Source organism: Tenrec ecaudatus, chromosome 6, assembly GCF_050624435.1.
Source record: "Tenrec ecaudatus isolate mTenEca1 chromosome 6, mTenEca1.hap1, whole genome shotgun sequence".
Classification (NCBI taxonomy): Eukaryota; Metazoa; Chordata; class Mammalia; order Afrosoricida; family Tenrecidae; genus Tenrec; species Tenrec ecaudatus.
The window spans coordinates 77,383,886-77,400,196 of record NC_134535.1 but is presented as its reverse complement, the minus strand read 5'-3'; the positions used below and the strand labels follow the sequence as shown (position 1 = coordinate 77,400,196).

General features: G+C 35.7%; 2 protein-coding genes and 1 non-coding gene across 3 annotated transcripts; 1 reads left to right on the top strand and 2 right to left on the bottom strand.

Moving 5' to 3' along the window:
- Nucleotides 1-472: 472 nt before the first annotated feature.
- Nucleotides 473-1,506, top strand: LOC142450938 (olfactory receptor 6C68-like). Its single transcript, XM_075552872.1, has one exon. The coding sequence runs from the start codon at nucleotides 568-570 to the stop codon at nucleotides 1,504-1,506; it is 939 nt and encodes a 312-aa protein (XP_075408987.1). The 5' UTR covers nucleotides 473-567.
- Nucleotides 1,507-6,392: 4,886 nt separating this feature from the next.
- LOC142452295 (small nucleolar RNA SNORA47) lies at nucleotides 6,393-6,529 on the bottom strand. The gene has a single exon (XR_012785312.1). It is a non-coding gene; the product is annotated as a small nucleolar RNA SNORA47 (small nucleolar RNA).
- A 7,662-nt stretch (nucleotides 6,530-14,191) lies between these two features.
- Nucleotides 14,192-15,130, bottom strand: LOC142450937 (olfactory receptor 6C70-like). Its single transcript, XM_075552871.1, has one exon. It carries the CDS (start codon nucleotides 15,128-15,130, stop codon nucleotides 14,192-14,194), a length of 939 nt encoding a protein of 312 aa, XP_075408986.1.
- Between the last annotated feature and the right edge of the window lie 1,181 nt (nucleotides 15,131-16,311).

Here is a 16,311-nt window from a genome sequence, read left to right as displayed (position 1 = left end):
AGTAAGTCAATCGTGACTTTTCTGGGGAACATTGCACAACATGTCATACAAATGTGCTACAAACTGAACCAAACTAATTTAAGGCATGAAAGTATACTTTTTATACCCTTCCACACTACATTTATTATGCTCAATATAGCTTCAGAATATGGTCAAATTGTGCAGCAAAACCACCAAACTGTAATCTAAGGATTAGACATCATTTAACATTTTAAAGGGGCATGCAAAATTACTAATTTGTAAGTGTAGGGGTCCAAGAAACTAAATTAGAAGTTAAAATGTTAAATTCATTATTATGAAATGACTAAAGAATAATGCAAATGTGAATTATAATACATTTTTAAAATTCAATGTCTCATTTGCTCACTCTTTCTGTATAAATGTCTTAGTGAGTTAAGCTCAGCAAAGAATAGAAAATATATTCTTGGGACCATCAGATAAAAGCAGTGTGTGTTGCATAAGTTGATATGAAAGTGTTCATCATGACCAGATCTTGTCAATGGATCCTACAGGTCAAGTCTCTCTGATACTTTCCTCACAGGTGTGACGTCATCTTGAAATTCAATAATGAGAAATCACACAGCAGTAACAACATTCATTCTTCTGGGGCTGACAGAAGATCCTCAACTTCAAGTTTTACTTTTTATTTTTCTACTTATCACCTACATGTTGAGTGTAGCTGGAAATATGACCATTATTATCATCACCATATTGGATCTGCACCTTAAAACACCAATGTATTTCTTCCTTCGGAATTTTTCTTTTCTGGAAATCTCATTTACAACTGCCTGTGTTCCCATATTTCTGCGCAGTCTATCAACTGGAGACAGAACAATAACCTACAACATATGTCTCACTCAACTTTTTTTTACAGATCTCGTTGGAGTTACTGAGTTCTTCCTTTTGGCCATCATGTCTTATGATCGGTATGTGGCCATCTGCAAACCCCTGCATTATATGACCATCATGAGCAGCAAAGTGTGCAAAGCAATGGTGATGTGCTGTTGGCTGTCAGCATTGATGATTGTCCTCCCACCATTGAGCATAATTTTGAATCTGGAGTTCTGTGACTCTAATGCCATTGATCATTTTGGCTGCGATGTGCCTCCTATGCTGAAAATCTCATGCTCAGACATGTGGCTAATTGAGCAGATGCTTGTAGCCTGTGCTGTAGTGACTTTCGTCATCACTCTTGTTTGTGTCGTTCTCTCCTATGCCTACATCATGAAGACAATTCTAAAATTTCCTTCTGTTCAGCAAAGGAAAAAGGCCTTCTCTACCTGTTCCTCCCACATGATTGTGGTTTCCATGACTTATGGCAGCTGCATCTTCATCTACATCAAACCTTCTGCAAAAGATGAGGTAGAGATTAATAAAGGTGTGTCAGTACTCATTTCATCCATATCACCAATGCTGAATCCTTTTATATATAGCCTGAGGAATAAGCAAGTTAAACAAGCCTTTATTGATTCACTGAGAAAACTTGCCTTTCTCTCCAGGAAATAAAGTATACCTAAGGTGATAAATCATGTTAAAAGATGCATATATCCTTCATATATTTTACAAAGTTGATAAACAGAACTCTGATTACTTATCCTGTAGAATAATCAGGCTAACTCAACAATTATTTCATTATTTTTTGTCTTTACTGAATAACTAATATCTTTTTGAACAAAGCTCTATGGTACATGAGACATAACATCTTTAATCTTTTCATGGTTAAATCACATTTAAAATACATAACATACATGCAGGCAAATCACTGTAAAATAAAAATTCTTGAATCTATTTTGTAATTAATTTTAGAACAAACATTTAAAATTTTACAGTAAAATAACAAAAGGTAAAAAAATACAAAGGGGAAATATAATATAAATGATATGCTTATTGCAAAATAACAGGATACGGATAATAACAGAGATCTATAACAACAAGGCAACAAGAATGGTAATTTTTAGATAGTAAGAAAGAGGAAATAAGACCTTTAGATAACTAGAAATTAAATAAAATTACATATCATAACAGGAAAATATGCACTATTGGTAATCACAGATAGGCAAATTAGAACTTTGCTATAATAATCTATTCCTCAATTTGCACAAAGTAATTATTTGATAATATGAGGTATAAGCAATTATGCAGATAATTTAGCATTACCTATGCTCTGTTTGAAAACCTTAGAATTAATTAGGTATCAAAATAACTATATAATAACTAATCAAAAATACATGTGCTCTCACCAGGAAAGTTTCCATGAAGGATATTGTGGCGTCCCTATGGTTGCCAGTAAGCCTCCAATATAGTTTTATCTGTGTTCATTCTAGTTATAAATAACTGGAAGCACCAAATAATGATCCCTTTTGTAATGTGTAAGTTAATTAGGATTATGATATAAAATGTTGCAATGACTATGTGATATGGAAAGTGATATTATAGAATTATATTGAAGTACACATGTTTAAATTGATTTTAGTAATTATACATACACCATTATACCATTTATTTTTTTAAAAATCTACTTGCTGACCGTAAACATATGACTGTGGTATGAAATTTATTTTAACAGCAATTTTTCCCCCCAAAAAATAGGAAGTCTTAGAAGCTCCACGCATATTTGAAGAATAGTTTAATGAAAAATTATTGAGAGGTCAACAATATATAATGCTGGATTTGTAAACTGGTCAAATTTTGTGGGTATAAATAGAAAGGAAAACAGTGGTTTTACTGCGGTAAAGGAGGCGGGGTGCAGACCACCCCAGGTGACACTGTCAGAGAAGGTAACATGAAAATCACAGCCTATAATCTTTTTAAAGTGTTTCAAGTGAAATGCATTTTTAGTAGATAGATTCTTGTAGTTATTTATGAAAACAAAACCAATTTTTCATAATCCTAATTTATGTTCATCAATATGCTTACAAGGCTAAAATCATGTGCTAATTTATTTTTGAACTTTCAGAACTGTCATTATTACTAAATCACAATATTTTGACTTGCATGGTCCTTACTTCATTCACTACAAGCCTCTGCTATTGTTTTGCGTGCTGCCAGGTATTTTTACAGTCGCTAAACATTCAGCTGCTTTAGCTAAACTCGTGGTATTATTTGTGAACCTATACCAATAACTTGTCTTCCAGGATGAAGTAGTAATTGAAAGGAAATGAGAAACATATAAAAAGGCTACTACTCATTGATTAATCATATTGTAACAAATAATATTGAAATTTAATGTACAAATTTTACAAGCAATTCTGCTTTTAGTAGTCATATAATCGAATAAAATTCACATTTCATCAATTTACAACTATATTAAATATTACTATAGGATTTAAAGTGATAATAAATCTTACTGAAGACTCAATAAGATCTGCTCTCAGAAGTGGCCCACAGGTGGGGAGAAGACCTGATGTGTTACTGCACACTTGTACCTCAAGCTGACAGATCCCGCTGTGTCAAGATACAAATCCTATAAGTTTAACCAGGTATTTTGGAAGACAAATGTACAATGTAAAAGCCGATAATATTGTCTCTTTTCTAAGTCCAATTTTGGCAGGTCCCATGGCCTGCATTTGGTTTTTATATTCTCCCTTTAGTAGGAGGACGGGTACCATACCAGGGGAGGTGTTGGACTGCTGATGGGAGAATCAGCAGGTTGGAACTGGGAACTATTCTGCGCACGAAAAATGGGAAAGAGTTTCCATCTCAGAAACACACACCGACCAGCTCCTGTTCTCGAACAGTCAGAACCAACTCAATTACAGCTGGGGGAGCCGCAATTTGCTTTGGGTCATAAGTGTAAAAATACACACTGAGTTACATAGTTTATTGATTTATTTTCAGGAATTTTTTTCACCAAGCTATTTTATTGGGAGCTAATACAGATATCCTATCATTACATACTTCAGTCACATCAAGTAGCATTGTACAATTACTATCACAATCAGTTTCAAAACATTCTCTTCTTTCTTGAACTCCTTGACATCAGTTTTCTTAATGCCCAGTCTTCCTCCTCACCCACACACACTCCACCCCTCAAGAACCCTCAATTCGACTTGCAGTCTCAATAGGTTCATCAATCCTGGATTTCATATACCTAACAACAGAAAATCATGCAAAACAATTTTCATGAGGTTTTTCCCCCAATGACAAACTACATCTGAAGTCTACTCCAATATAAAAAACAAAAGAAACAAACAATACAGAAAATGTTGAAAACCAGATCAGGATCAGTGTGCTTCAGAGAGGAGGATTAATGGACAAAGTTTTAACCATTCAAGTCAGGTTTATCCTTTTGATCTCCTGTAGTCATCTCTCCAATGCACTCTGTTAGCACCAGTCTCTTCCCATCCCTCCATTATGGATAAAGAGAAATTGCTGGAGGCTGATCTCCTATGGAGAGCTCACAAATGTATCTTGGATTCCCACTGTCATCCACAGCCTTCTGCAAATCAGATTCTCACAATTTAGGCTCTAATACTATTCCATCCTTCACTTTGGGGTTATATGGTTTTCAATCCTTCAGTCAATGATGTTGTTGTTTCTTCCATGTGGACTTAGCTGACATCTCACTTATATGGTGACTTGTTTGCAAACAAACATTTAAGACCCCAGATGCTATATTTTTTCTGATAACCAGTCATCATCTAATTTCTTCACCACTCTTGCCGTAGCACCCAGATCTCTGTGTTCCTTTCCTTAGGGCAGGTATTGAGCAAGGCCATGATGCTCTTAAATTAAAGCTAGAATGCAGTTTGAGCCCTCTACCGTTTCCTAGATCTATTTCTTTATCTGCCTTTGGCTCACTGTAGACACATCCTTGATAATTTATGGCAGAGAGTCTTATTGATAGTCTTCTTGGAGCATAACAATCTGTTAATATTGCCATTGATTAGTCTCTGGTACTTATTACTTTAAAACACTGTTGAGAGAGGTTATATTGGGCAAATGTAGACTAACTCCAAATCGCAAAATCTGACATATTCACTTGTACTGAGTAAATCCTGTCATGGCTGGACACTATTTTCAGAAACAATGGGAGCTGGTTGTCAAGGAAATTTTACACACCCGAGGTCAGTCACAGCTTTGACAGAATAATATATATCTTGATACAGCACATAGGGCATTAATGTAGTAAGTCAATGATTGTCCAGCTACCAATAGCTCAATACTCTAATTTCAGCTATCTTCTGTTTCTCCAAAGACCATGAATTTTTCCGTCTTAAATCCTCAGGTTACAAGTGCGTTTGAGGTTACTAGTGGAGTTTCAGCATCAGATCCCTCTGGAGTAGCCATTGGAGTGCATTAAGCACCATGAGGATCCAGGATTTAATGGAACTTGGTATGGGTCCAGGGATGTGATTAAAAAAAAACAAAACTCAGGTCAAGGTGGATTATTCAGTGTTTATTAAAATTGATCCTCCCCATGTAGGGTCCTTAAATGTATTTTCTGTCATTTTTCTCCTCACCTGGAGGAGAGCGCCCCCCTCCCCGCACTTTTCTACCAACAGTCATGCACTTGCATTCCTCAAGACATGACTGCACCCCTTCGTCTTTCTTGACTTGACTTTCCCATCAGTATCCCTCATCCTTCACAGAGGGATATCTACCTGTCCAGGGGCACCTCATCACAAATTCATGTGGCAGTCACTCAATAGATAACACCCCCTCTTTCTCCCTTGACAATTTGATCCCAGCTGACACGAGGAGTCCTCCACCAAAGTGACCTTCAGGATACACACCTAGAGAGGCAATCCTCTGTCAACACTCCTAGTCAACATTGTGCTGGACGTGCCAGCTGGTGCATTAACACAAGAAAATAATAGTAAATGAATACAGAATGGAAAGGAAGACAACAAACTATCTTTGCTCACAGATAACATGAATGCCTCAAAACTCCCAAGAAACAAAGCCATAATTTTCTGTGCCTAATAAAAAATAAGACTGTAGAACACAAGTTTAGCATATAAAATTCTATTGATTTTCTACCTTCTACAAAAAAATGATACTAAATGGTCATAGTAAGTCATCTTGTTGTTAGTTGATTTTAGGGGTCATTGGGTCAGTTCTAGTTCACAGGCAGCTCTATATACAACAGAATGAAACACTATCTAGTCCTGTACCAATCTCACAATTGTTATGTTTGGGCCTCTTGCTGCAGCCACTGTGTGAATCCATCTGATTGGGGGTCCTCTTCTTTTTCATGGATGATGGTCTTTGTCAGAGAGTGATAAGTAAAGCTATGTACATTCCTTACTGTTCTCAGAGATAGAAATATCACTTTAGCAATAGAAATATAGGTGAAGCATATTTAAATTACAATGTTTTTGGAAGTCCAGTACCTAGAAGTCTCAGTTAAGATACGTTTTTTTCCTTTTTCTTCCTTTTTTTTCCCCTCCACAATGTTAGCCAGCACAGCATTGACCCTCTGAAGGTGGCAGGGGTCATCCTCTGCCCTGGCGACCCTTCACTTTTGGGGGCCTTAACCAGTGGACGGCAGCATGGTACAGAGCTGCCTCACCTTCTCAGTCCTCCACCAGTTAAAATAATTTTATAGTAACATATATTGTTCCTCAAGGGTACTATGCTGAATAAATTCTGTTATGGTTATACCAAGAACATAATTGATATTGAATTAATGAAGGTTCTTTTAATCTATTAATAAGCCAAAATGTCAATTAAGATCACAGAACTGAAAATTGATAGCAAAATATATTTACTACAATTTTAGGATTTTTTGAGCACAGAAAAGGTTTCCATGTCTAAATAATAAATTGTGCAAATAAATTCATAATTGTTGCTTTTAATAAGCCTGTTTTGAGGGTAATATTTGATCATCTCAAAATTAAACCTCTGAAAGTATATACACAGCTCCATATATATTTTGTGATAATTATCTTATATGCCAAAAGATAATTATAAAAATCAGAAATTTAAAATCTTAAACTGTTACATTTATATTGTATTGATCAATAAAATCAACAGTTTATGTTAACATTTCATCAATTTTTCCAATAATGTATTTAATATTTTTTCTTTCAGTTTACTGGTTGGTAGAGATTTGATGATAACACATTGCATGATGCAGGATTACATCTTTTATTTAGCTGTTGAATCTATTTAATTCTTTCATGTAGATCAGAGTCTCTGAATATCTTTGACCCTCTTGCCTTGGGATTTTGGGGGAAGAAAACATGTTACCTAAATTGATATGATTTTCCTTCAAGGTTAAATTGAAGTTCTGTTTCTTTGAGGGGTGTAATGCAAATATGACAATGGATGCATTATGCCCCCCCATGTTAACTACACAAATTTTGTTACGTCTATGCAAAAGTTCAATGTGTGATTTTAGTAGTTGTCAACAATACCATTCTACTTGCATCAACAACTAATGTCCATGAAAGAAGTCAAGAAATTAAATGGATTGTGAAAATCTACTGCAAAAGGCCTCTGTAAAGTTAACAAAAGCAATGGTGTTGTTACTCTGATCACAAAGTCGCTTCTGACCCAAGTCGTGGTCTTTTCAAAGACCCTGTATGCATTTGAAAACTAGAAAATGACAAAGGAAGTTGGAAGAATAAATAATGCATACATATGGTGATGTTGGAGAAACAGCACTGAATATATCACAACCTGCCAAAATGATGTAATTAAAAAATTGCATTTAGTGCACACAAGTGAGAAAGCAATGAATTTTAGAAGAAATACCAGAATGTTCCTTAGAAAAGAGCATGAAGAGATTTCAGCATATTTACTGTTGACATAATCACAAAATAACAATTACTAAAAAATAATATCCTGTTTGGTTAAGTCGAGCATTAAAACCAAAACCCAACCAAACTCACTGCCACAGAGTCCATACCAACTCATAATTACCCTATGAAACAAGGTAGAACTGCCCTTGTGAGTTGCTGAGACTCTCTATGGCAGTAGAAAGGCCTCTCTTTCTCCTGTGGAGTGACTAGTGGTTTTGAACTGTGGACCTTGCAGATCACAGCCCAATGTATAACCACTACACCAATAGGATTCTTAAATAGATGATTTAAGAAAATAAACAAAAATAGACACAATAGGCACAGCAACAGAGTCAAATACACCAGTGATAACGAATGGCACCGAACGGGGCACTATTTGCTTTGTTCTGCATTAGGTCCCATCAGTAGAAATCGAGTCTACAGCAAACTAATAATGACATATTCCAGGATACCTGTATTGAAAACATAGTCATACATCAAGAAACTACAGAGGATATAGAGTGGTAAGTGTTGCCTATTATTTTGACAATTATAGTGACATTAAAATCACTTCAATACTTTGCATCCTGAAGTAACCACTTATTGGACTCATAGATTCTGTTGTCAAGAATTTGTTCAGTGAGTGCAGCCAGAGTTGTATATTCTTAATGATGTCTGGGGCTTCACATGAAAGATAGTCACACTGTGGTTGTCATTAGGTGTTCTATAGTTGGCTTCAAGTCATAGAGAAATATGTACAACAGGACAAACATTATCAAACCATGAATCGTCCGCACAATTGATACCATTGGGCCCATTGTGGTAGCCACTGTGTCAATCCATGTTGCTTGACTCCTTCCTCTTTTTTGCTCACCTACTTTACCATGCATGATGTCCTTCGCCAGAGACTGATCTCTCTTGATCATATGCCCGAAGTACACAAGATACAGTCTTGTAGTCTTGCTTCCAAGGAGTATTCTGATTTCACTTCCAAGACAGATTTGTTTGTTTTTCCGGCAGTCCACATTACTGTCAATATTCTTAACCAACACCATACATCAAATGCATCAATGCATCAGTCTTCCTTATCCATTGTCCAACTTTAACATGCATATAAGGAGATTGAAAATTGATTGATTCCTGATCAGATGCTTCATTGCAACTTGGACTTCAATAATTCTTGATTACCTGGCAACAGATTTTCCCAATGCAATATTTTTTTTAATTTATGGATTGCTACATTCATGAGCATTTATTGTGGATTCAAGTAAAATGATATCCTGAAAACTTTAATTTTTATATATCTTGTATTGTCTACTGATACTGTAAAGAGGATATTGGGTGTTTTTTTTGAAATGTGTGGTGAACCACACTGACGCCTTTGATCTTCATCAGCAAATGTGTTAAGGTCTTTGACTTTTCACAACAGGTTTGTGTTATTTTCACATTAAAGGTTGTTATTAATCCATCTTTAAATCCTGAGGACACATTCTTTTTTATATTGTTCATTTTCTTAGATTACTTGTTCAGGATACAAATAAAGAAGAATGGTGAAAAGATATAACCTCTGACACATACCTTTCTTGCTTTTATTTTATTTTTCTTAACCTGGTTTTAAATCATGCAGTATTTCCTTGTTCTGATCAAATGGCTGCCTCTTGATCCATGTACAGATTCCTCATGAACACAATAGAGTGTTTTGAAATTCCCATTCTTCTCAATGTTTTCCATAGTTGCATGCTCCGTGCGTTATGCCTTTGCATAGTCAATAAAACACAAGCAAAAATCTTCATGTATTCTCTACTTTCAGACAAGATCCAGCTGACTTCACTCATGCCACTATTTCTGGCCTGAGTTTCTGGCAGCTTACAGTTGATAAATTGCTGTAATTGTCATTGAATGATCTTCAGAAAAAAATTTATTTGCAAGTGATATTAAAGATATTCCCCGACAAATTCCACGTTCTGTTCGGTCACTTTTCTTACAAATGACTACTAATGTGGACACAAAAATCTCTTCCAGTTAGTTGGACAGGTAGCTCTCTTGCCAATTTCTTAGCATAATAAGTGAGTGCTTCTATTGCTTTGTCAGCTTGTTGAAACATGTCAATTGGTATTTTGTCAATTCCTGGCCTCATTGAAGCATGCACTTCTCTGACTCCTGCTTCTTGATCCTATGATATCTCTTAAAATGGTTGGTAACTTGTTGTTAATTTGAGATGAATATGAGGGAAAGGGTGGAGTCTGATCTGTCAATGAGGTCATAGCCAATGAGACCTCTACATGGGCATGGCCTTCTCCTGTGGATTCTGGGAACTCCTGCATTCCTCCTTGGAGGCAGGAGATGCTCTCTCTCTATGTTCACTCCCAGGGAGACATTTTAGTTGACAAGCCACATGGAGACAGGCTGATGGCAGCCAGAGCCTTGGAGCTGGAGAAGCCACATGGAGACCTCTGCCAGCACTGAAATGCTTGCAACACCACTGGATCCACAAGACTTCCCACACCCTGACCTGTGATCTTCCTGCATTTGGCATCATTGCATGTGCTTCCTGAGTCTGAAGAGAACTTTATAGTTTGGTATCGGACATAAGGGCTAATATCGGACTTAAGGACTTGATCTGGACTGGGTTGGGATGCTTTCTTAATGTACAGTTACTCTTTATATAATGTTCTTTCTTATCCACCTAAGTATGTTCATATATTTGTTTCTCTAGTTACCAGGACTAACACATATATCATGCTTAGTAAAGATCAGGAATAAAAGAAGAGGACCCTTGATGAAAGGAGCTGGCTCCAACATTTGTAGACATAGTTAAGTTCCAACTCCCTGAGTCAGGTTATTCTAGAGGGTTCTTTAGACCTGCAGAATCTTATGAACCCAGTGTCAGCAAGCCATATGGCAGAGGCAAAGAAATCCAAGGTTAACAGATAAGTAAGTTGGTTGCCTCCTGACTACTTCTAGAAGCAGTAAGAAACACATGCAGGCAAGTTTTTGACTCTCTGGATACACATTTTTCTTTTTAATTTATTTTCTGACTTTGAAATTCCCTATTGCTTCTTTATGTGACATTATTGATGTCATCCCTCAGCTCATCAGGTCTATCATTAGTGTTCAATGCAACTTATTGGTTCTTGATATACTCCGAAATTCATATGTGTATATTCAAAATTTTATTTTAGTGCTCATTGACTTTAATTTTAGTCAATTTTAATCTGATCCATTACATGATTAATTTATAGTCTGTTCCATAGTCAGCCCCCGGATTCATATTGGCTGCTGATATTGAGCTTCCTCACTGTCTCTCATGCAGCTGTACCCAGTGTGGTTACCATCTAACCCATCTGGAGAGATGCATGTGTAAGTCATCACTTACGTTGTTAAAAAAAAGGTACAAGTATTAAGAAGCCATTTATCTTGTAGAGTTCTATCATGTGATATCTAGTCTGTTTCTATCAATGAGGTCATACTTGACTACTACCCCTTCTATTTTCTAACTTTTGCATTTCAAATGGCCATAATACTTAATGCATCTTGATTGCATGTTTGATTAATTTCAAACCTAAAAAATTGATAAAATTATTAAATTCCTTTGCCACTAGCCTTAATTGTCTGTTCATTAATTTGATTATAGTAATTGAATTTCTTTTAGGCATATCAGTATTGTCCTGTTACTGACGGTATTGCAGATTGATTTAAGGTTGATGTTAAATGTTATTTTTCACAAAACAATGTCATTCCTCTTGATTTTGTCATTCTAGGCATACTAAACCATAGCATGGTCTGATCCAAATGGCCAGTACCAGTCCATTTCATCTCATTAATGCTTAGGATAATGGTCTTTATTCCATTTTTTCCTGACAACTGCCACGTTACCTAGATTCATGATTCATACTTCATGCATTTCATGTGCCTATTATTAATGAAGGTTTGCATTTGTTTCTTCTCATATTGAGGCACGGCTCAGGAGCAAACGAAGTCCCAGCAAACATTACTACAACCCCATAATTATGTTTGACTCTACTTTGAGATGACAACTCTTTGGCAATCGTGTTTTGAGTGCATTGCAACCTGAGGAATTGATTTTCTGCAGTGTTGTCAACCTGACAACGTTCTGGAGCTCTCCATAAGGTTCTGATTGGCTAATTCCTTTACAAGTGGACAGCTGATTCCTTTTCGTAGTCTGCTGTTAGAATGGTGGCTCAATTAAAACCTTTTCTCTTCTGGTAAACCTGCTATATTTGAAATACCTGTGACATAGTTTCCAGCATCACAACACACAAGCCACCACAGTATGATTAACTGGCAATAAGTGGTGGATTTGTACACCAGATGATTCAATTTTCTGAACATAAGTATTGGCATGGGCAACTGATCTATATGGTAGATATGAAGAATAAACTTGGGGTCTTAAAGGCTGAAAAATAAACAAGCGGCCATCTAGCTGAGAAGCATCAAAGCCCACATGGAAGAAGCAAATGAGCCTGTCTGTCCACAAGGTGCAGAAGGGACCAGTGATCAGACATCATAGAGCTAAAAACCGTTTCAGTGGGTGCCCACCTTGATACGATCAATGAAGACAAACATATGCATAAGCAAATGTGGTGAAGAAAGCTGATGGTGCCCAGCTATCAAAAGATATAACATCTTGGGTCTTAAAGGCTCTAAAATAAATAAGTGGCCACATAGCTCAGAAGCAACCAAGCCCACATGGCCAAAACACACCAGCCTGTGTGACCACAAGCTGTCAAATGGATCAGGTATCAAGCCACAAGGAACAAAAAAAAAATCATATCATTGAAAATGTGGGTGAGCGCAGAGTGGAGACTCAAAGCCCAATGCTAGCCAACTGGTCACCCCTTGCTGAGGGGTTGTAGAGAAGAGATGAACCAGACAGGGTGCAGGGTAGCAATGATGAAACATATAACTTCCCTCTAGTTCTTAAATATTTCCTCCCCCCCGCCACTATCATGATCCCAATTCTACCTTGCAAATCTGGCTAGACCAGAGGATGTACATTGGCACAGATAGCAACTGGAAACACATGGAATCCAGGACAGATGACTCCTCCAGGACCAGTGATGAGAGTGGTGATGCCTGGAGGGTGGAGAGAATGTAGGGTAGAAAGGGGGAACTGATTACAGGAATCTATGTATAGCCTCCTCCCTGGGGGAGGGACAGCAGAGAAGAGGGTGGGGGAGACGTCAGACAGTGTAATATATGACAAAATAATAATAATAATAATATATAAATGATGAAGGGTTCATGAGGCAGGGAGGAGTGGGGAGGGAGGGGGAAATGTGCAGCAGATATTAAGGGCTCAAGTAGAAGGCAAAAGTTTTGAAAATGATGATGGCAACAAATGTACATATGTTCTTGACACAATGGATGGATGTATGGATTGAGATAAGAATTGTACTAGCCCCCAATAAAATGATTAAAAAAAGAATAAACTTGTGATAATACTTTAATAAATATCAAAGTATAAAACAATTTATATATACACAAAAGGTTAATTATAAAATTATGGAAATTCTTTTTTCTGAGACGGACATTTTACATTAAAAATAGATTATTTTCTACCCATAGATTAAAGTTAATGAGATAAAGATTTATATTAAAGCAAATACATATGTTTAATAGTAATATTCAATAGTATTAAATATGAAAAATTTGAGCATTAATAAATAATCATAGTATAAGTCATAAAACAATATAGTCTCATTTAGCTATACATGATTTAGCATGCTAAAAAGATTAAATTTTCATAATGTTAGTTGAAAACATCTGTTAAATCATTGACTTTTATAGTAAATCACACTTTGTTTTTCCATAATTTTGAAAATGTGTCCACTCTGAATACTAACAATCACATAAGGAAAATGTATAGGTCAAAGAAATCTAGGATTTCTTATTCAGATAATAATTGACATTTTATTAAAAAGAAATACTTGCAAAATAACTATCTGCACTTTTGAAGATTACACTCTCTTGGAACATTTTATGCATATTTTATGTTGACAAAAGTTTATATATTTAATCATTTTCAAGACAGAATTTTTAAATAAAACAAGGCATGTTATTTAGTCATATAATAGGTTTACATGCTCCAAATATTTATATTCTATAATATAATTAAACCTCTCATTTATTTTATCCTAAAATAGCATATGGAGAAATAGAAATTTGAAGTTTTATATTTCTAATGGAGAAAGACATTCATATTGAAGAAAACAAAGATATAATCAATGGAATGAATGTATTTTCTAAATCAGGCAACCAAAAATGATCCAAAAAATTAAAATTTAGGTATATTTGTAAACCGTTATAACGAGGTGCCATTGAATGGGTTCCAACTGATATCGAGCCTATGTACAACATAAGGAAACACTGGCAGGTCCCACTGTATCAATTTATCTCAAACATGTTTCTTTTATATATTTCTGTTAATTATACCAGTAGTCTTATTTGTCTGAAAAAGAAAACACCCTTTTGAATACAGTCCAGAAGGCGTGTTTCACTTGCTGGTTCCTCAGAGTGTAAACGAATGGGTTCAACAACGGGGCGACTGAAGTGTTGAGCACGGCTACGCCTTTGCTTATGTCAACTCTTTCTTTGGCTGAAGGTTTTATGTACATGAATATACAGCTGCCATAAGTGATGGAGACAACAATCATGTGAGAAGCACAGGTGGAAAATGCTTTTCTCTTTTGCTGAGCTGAAGGGAACTGAAGAATTGTCTTGATGATGTAGGAGTAAGAAATGACTACTAATATCAATGTGATGATCACTATCATCAGTGCTAATAAAAAAGCAAGCAATTCTAGTAAATGTGTATCTGAGCAAGAAAGTTGTAGGACAGGAGAAATGTCACATAGGAAGTGGTCCATGACATTGGAAGCACAGAAATCCAGCTGAAGACACCAAATCAGTGGGGGGAAAATGAGCAGGAAGGCAGTCACCCAAGAGCTGAGTACAAATTTGTGGCAAACTCTGCTGTTCATGATGGATGTATAGTGCAAGGGCTTGCAGATGGCCACGTAGCGGTCATAGGACATAGTGGTCAGAAGGAAAAATTCTATGACTCCCAAAAATATGTACAAAAACAGCTGAGAGAGACAGCCATTGTAAGAAATGGTGTTGTCCTTGGTTGCAATGCTGAAAAGGAACCTGGGGATGCAAACCGTTGTGAATGAGATTTCCAGGAAAGAGAAATTACTGAGGAAGAAATACATTGGTGTCTTGAGATGGGAATCCAACAGTGTTAGGGCAATAATGGTCATGTTCCCTATCATGCTTAACATGTAATTGAGAAATAAACATAAGAAAATTACACTCTGTATCTGAGCATTGTCTGTCAGTCCCAGTAGAATAAACTCTATCTGTTTTGTATGGTTCTTCATTTTTCTTTTACGAGTTCAATCTAATTTAGAAATAAAAAGATATAAAAATCAGAAATTATATGAGTATTTTATCTAAATATATATACATTTATATATTTATATACATCTACAGATGCATATATATATATATATATATTCAGAAACCTGCCATTTATAATGTAATATTCCATATAAGCTGAAAATATAATCCAAAGCACAGAAGAATAAATTTAACTAAATTTTAAGTGTGCTATAAAAATCAACCCAGTTTTGCAAACTGGTTATAAAGTATGTGAAAATTAATTAATTTTTTCCTTTTACAAATTAACGGTTACATCTAATCCAAAACATAATTAAACTAAATTTTATAAATCTGAATTCAGAATTTCAAGATAATTCATTTGTTTTCAGTTATCTATTTTATGAAAATTAATCATTTCCAGTAATTAACTTAAGACCTACAATTAAAATCGGAAACTCAGACATGTATTAAAGTGTCATTTTGTAGACCCCATTGGTAGCTTCCTCCAGCCTCATCGTGAACTGTTTAAAAGAAAAAAGCCCAAGTGGAATTTTAATACCATAATAAAATAAACAGTGAAACAATGTGGGAAATTTAAATAATTATTAAGCAGATATGGTCATATTTCCAAAAAATCTGCTTATGACTCAGATAGTCACCTACATTTAACCAAGACCAATAGAGAAAATATAGAAATGCATGGAATGTCTTTGAACCATTATAAGTACCTAGAATCTATACCTACTCTTCAGATACAACCTTGTAAGAATTAAAAATCACTGTTCACTTACTTATCCCGTTGTCTGGTCTGTATGTGTGCAGCAATCACTCAAACACCTAATCAATAACTATTAATCTAGGAATTATTGGTTTTGGAGAAGTGTGATAATTTGGATGAGACAAATCTATTCTGAATGTGATTTAAGCTTGTAATTAAGGGGTTTATGTCCCTTGGTTTGACATTTCCAAAAGTCTGAGTGAATAAAGAGAAAATGCTGCCTCAACAGCGCAGAGTAGAGTCAAGGTGGAAACTGTTAGGAACAACAAACCAGATGTAGACCTGCAAATACGCCTATACAACCTGGTTAGAAATCTTACATGAACGAGTGTGGGTATCTAGACAAAGGCAACTAGGTTTTTTAGGTCAACATTGGCAGGATATTTGTGGTTTAAGAGCCTA